The sequence below is a fragment of the Sinocyclocheilus grahami genome, unplaced genomic scaffold (genome assembly GCF_001515645.1).
Source record: "Sinocyclocheilus grahami isolate Dianchi unplaced genomic scaffold, SAMN03320097.WGS_v1.1 scaffold553.1, whole genome shotgun sequence".
In the NCBI taxonomy this organism is placed as follows: domain Eukaryota; kingdom Metazoa; phylum Chordata; class Actinopteri; order Cypriniformes; family Cyprinidae; genus Sinocyclocheilus; species Sinocyclocheilus grahami.
In genome coordinates, this window is record NW_015505732.1 from 950,996 (window position 1) to 955,389 (window position 4,394).

The window sequence follows — 4,394 nt, forward strand, 5'->3', positions numbered from 1 at the left end:
TTCTCTCTCTCACACACACACACACACACACACACACACACACACACACACACACACACACACACTCTCTCTCTCTCTCTCTCTCACACACTCACTCACTCTCACACACACACACACACACACACACACACACACACACACACACACACACACACACTCTCTCTCTCTCTCTCTCTCACACACTCACTCACTCTCACAGACACACACACACACACACACACACACACACACTATACGATTTACAAAGTATAAACACACTATTGTTATTACTGCACCCATATTTAATTCCCATCAGGGCCTTACAAAGAAAGTGTAACTAAGTGAGCCACAATTCTTTGCACATTTATTATAATTCATAATTATTTATCTCACCAACAGATGGTGCAGTTGTATCAGTTTCCCTCAGGGACGACTTGCTTCTCAGCTGCTTTTGCTTCTGGTCCCAGATTTTATATTAGACATACAGTTTTCTGTATGTCTACAGTTAGATTTTTTTTTGCAAAATTAAAATAAAAGAACATGTCCCTACAATAAAACATTTATTTATTTAGACAAAGCTAACCATGTCTAATTCTGCTCATGCTTTTCTTGTCATTAAATTAATTTACTACAAAACACTGTGGTTGGAAATGTTACTTTCTGGCGAATTTGCATCTCATTCGTATGTTATTGTACCATGTGCTCATGCTCTACTGATGGTTAGATCTATTTATATTTTTACATGAACCAAATTGTATAAATGCATTTTAAATGGACAATTTGTAAGATCTGTTGTGTTTTCTCATGAGATTATGTTAGTAGAGTTTGCTATGATTATATGACCAATCCATGAAATATATTGGCCATATGATCTTGAAACTAATATTGAAATCTGTGTGATGTGACTCGTGGATAAATGTTTGCAGTGTGGTTTTCTGGTTTGGAGACCTGAACTTCCGAATCGACGACCTGGATATGCAAGTTGTGAAAGCAGCCATTGACAGTAACAAACTGTCCACATTATGGGAAAAAGACCAGGTGAGTCCCTCTAACTGTCAAAGATCATGTTTTTACAGATAATAACATTATGTCAATATTATGAAAATATGAAATGCTTTTGAAGAAGGAGTGACTGTTTTGTACAAGGCGTTTAGATACCTTTTAGTTTAGCTCGAGACATTGACAAAACACAATGCATTATAAATATGTTTGTTTAATCTATATATTTCCCTGTGCTAGTATAGTGACACTAAATGTAGAGTTGTCCTCTTTGTCCTGCAGCTGAATATGGCTAAAGACAGTGAGACTGTGCTCGAAGGCTTTCACGAGGGCCCGATTAAATTCCCTCCTACGTATAAGTTTGATGTGGGTACAGACACGTATGATACCAGGTAAAGGACATTTCATACTTTTTTCATTTGAATCAGATCATGCTTCTAAACAGATTCAGATGGACTAAAAATAGTTAAGGACTTGTAAAGGGTTACTTTTTTTGCATACATACAGTACACTCACGTCAAGCAATATACTGTATACTATATAGCAGATTCCAGTGTTATTTTTGATTTAATCACAAAAAGTAACTATTATATCAGAGAGTTCTTTATATAAAATTGGATATATAAGTGTCCAACTTCCGCACATAGTACACTCATGTAGGGTCATATATATATACAGTATATATATATATATATATACTGTATATCAAATTTCAACTGCTTGATTACTTTTATTGTAACAAAATGCAGCTATATTATCATCCATCTGCTAAATGCGGCTATAAGGCATGAAGATATGATTAACATTAACATAACAATGAAACAGTGTGTATTGTGAAAAACACTGCATACATAAATTGGACTCATATTTTTTTGTATATTTTTTATATTATATAATATTTTTCACATATTTTTGGTATATTTTCTTCCACCACAACAACCTTATGTAATTTTAAAATTTCAAATTTTTCAAGTGGGGAGGGAGTTATGAGCTCTAAAACTGCATTATATGTGCCCTAAGAGAATATATGCTGCTACTCCTGCACATTTATAGTATTCAGTTCCTACAATGCTACTATTATTATTGCGGTTGCACTTTATTTTCCGGTCCAAGTCTATTAACTATGACTTTTGCCTCAGTAAACTCCTAATTTGCTGCTTATTAATAGTTAAGGTAGTTGTTAAGTTTAGGTATGGGGTGAATTAAGGGATCTAGAATACGGTCATGCAGAATAAGGCATTAATATGTGCTTTATAAGTGCTAATAAACACCCAATATGATAGTAATATGCATGCTTATAAGCAACTAGTTAATAGTGAGAATTGGTCCTTAAGTGTTACCATTGTTGCATTGTTACTTAAGTGAATCTTTTTTCTTTCTTAGTGGTAAGAAGCGTAAGCCAGCATGGACTGATCGCATACTTTGGCGGTTGAGGCCGATGGCTCAGGTCAGCAACAGCATGTCGAGGCGCAGCTCGTTGTCATGTCTAACCAGCGGTACCTGTGTGTCGCAGCATTTTTACCGCAGTCACATGGAGTACACCGTCAGTGACCACAAGCCCGTCTCCTCTATTTTCACTCTGCAGGTCAGCACACTAACATGGTTCTGATTGTAATGACTCAGGCCATCAATGATGTAGATGAGTTTTGTTTCTTCATCAGATTTGCTTGACTTACTCAGCAATGGATGCTCTGCAGTGAATGGGTGCCGTCAGAGTCCAAACAGCTGATAAAAACATCACGATAATCCACAAGTAATCCACAGCACTCCAGTCCATCAGTTAATGCCATGTGAAGTGAAAAGATGCGTGTTTGTAACAAACAAAACCATCATTAAGACGTTTAAACGTCAAACCTACACTCTAAAAAATGCTGGGTTAAATATAACCCAGCGATGGGTTATATTTAACCCAGCATTTTTTAGAGTGTATGCTTCCAGCTAAAATACTAGTTCTCTATCCATAGTATTGCTTTCTACAGTAATCAGTGCTTTCGTCTGAATCAGGAGAGAAATCTGCACACACCGTTTACAAGCCAAATCAGTCCAAAACAGAGCTAAACAAATATGTGGGTGGATTTTGATGTGAGAGACAACAGGAGATGGACTTTTTCACTGGAGGAAGCGTTATATTAATCAAGTCAAGCTTTATTAAGATCTCTTACAGGCAAATCTCATTCTGACGGCACCCATTCACTGCAGAGCATCCATTGCTGAGCAATTTCTCCAAATCTGATGAAGAAACAACCTCATCTACATCTTGGATGGCCTGAGGGTGAGTACATTAGTACATTTTTTTCATTTTTAGGTGAACTATTTCTTTAACGCCAAGTTACACATACTCTAGGATAGTGTTATAAATGTACAAATGTACTGTTTCACCTGTCATGAATGTCTTTGACTTTTGCCTCAATTAGTTGTTGTTGATACTTATTGAGAGCAACTTTAATGGTGGGTTTGTGCAATGTGTTTAACGTGATGTTCCTTGCAGTTCCCATATAAGGTGGACATGCCTTTGGTAACACTCTTTGTAGAGGATGAATGGAGAGAGATATCAGATGCAGTGGCCAAATTCAAGGCGGCACCCAACTTTCCTCGAAGCTCTTGGGACTGGATTGGACTTTACAAGGTTATTTCAATCATTTCATCAGTTCTGAGCATCTACATGTCGGAGTAAGATGGTAAATGTAGAGCTACAGATATAATTTTTGTCACTCGAGTTGTGTTTATATGTACAAAAATGTATATTCACAGGTTGGGTTTAAACATCATAAAGACTATGTGAGTTACGTTTGGGCCAAGCAGGAAGAGTCTGATTTCCTGAGACAGGAGCACCAAGTAAGGGCAAATCATACATTTAGTTGCACAAAAAAGACATTCACTTGTGTAAGTAAGTCACATATTGAAGCTTGTGAATTTTACTGAGGAGTTTTTGATTTGGACTCTCCAGGTGATTTTTACCGAGGAAGAATTGCCAAAGGATTCAGGGGACTTCATACTGGGTTATTATAGCAACAATATGAGCTCCATTGTGGGTGTCACCGAGCCATTCCAGGTACACAATCTCTTTAGCTTTTTACTCCAGCATTTACTAGCTATGCACCATTAAACGCTTCTCATTGAAACTATTAAATGTATTTCCTTAAACTGAAATAAAGCTAAAATAAAATCTAAATATTAGATTTAAAATTAGGTTAAAAGGCTTTAAAAAATTGTAAATGACAGCTAACTGAAATAAAATAAGATGAAGCCCATAAAATGCAAAAAAAAAATATTATTATATTATTATTAGTAGTAGTAAATGTTATTTTAAGATGAACACGTACTGGACTTAAAGGGATAGTTCACCCAAAAATGAAAATTTTATGTTTATCTGCTAAGATGTAGGTGACTTTGTTTCTTCAGTAGAACACATATGA

General features: G+C 36.0%; 1 protein-coding gene across 1 annotated transcript in view; it reads left to right on the plus strand.

The window, feature by feature from the left end:
* The window catches only part of LOC107556011 (phosphatidylinositol 4,5-bisphosphate 5-phosphatase A-like), a 26,824-nt gene that overhangs the window by 14,365 nt on the left and 8,065 nt on the right, over positions 1–4,394 (plus strand). Inside the window, exons 6-11 of the mRNA XM_016238978.1 lie at positions 906–1,017; positions 1,261–1,370; positions 2,362–2,563; positions 3,467–3,604; positions 3,730–3,813; positions 3,926–4,030. Of these exons, the coding sequence (XP_016094464.1) occupies positions 906–1,017; positions 1,261–1,370; positions 2,362–2,563; positions 3,467–3,604; positions 3,730–3,813; positions 3,926–4,030 (751 nt within the window). The remainder of the gene's footprint in view (positions 1–905; positions 1,018–1,260; positions 1,371–2,361; positions 2,564–3,466; positions 3,605–3,729; positions 3,814–3,925; positions 4,031–4,394) is intronic.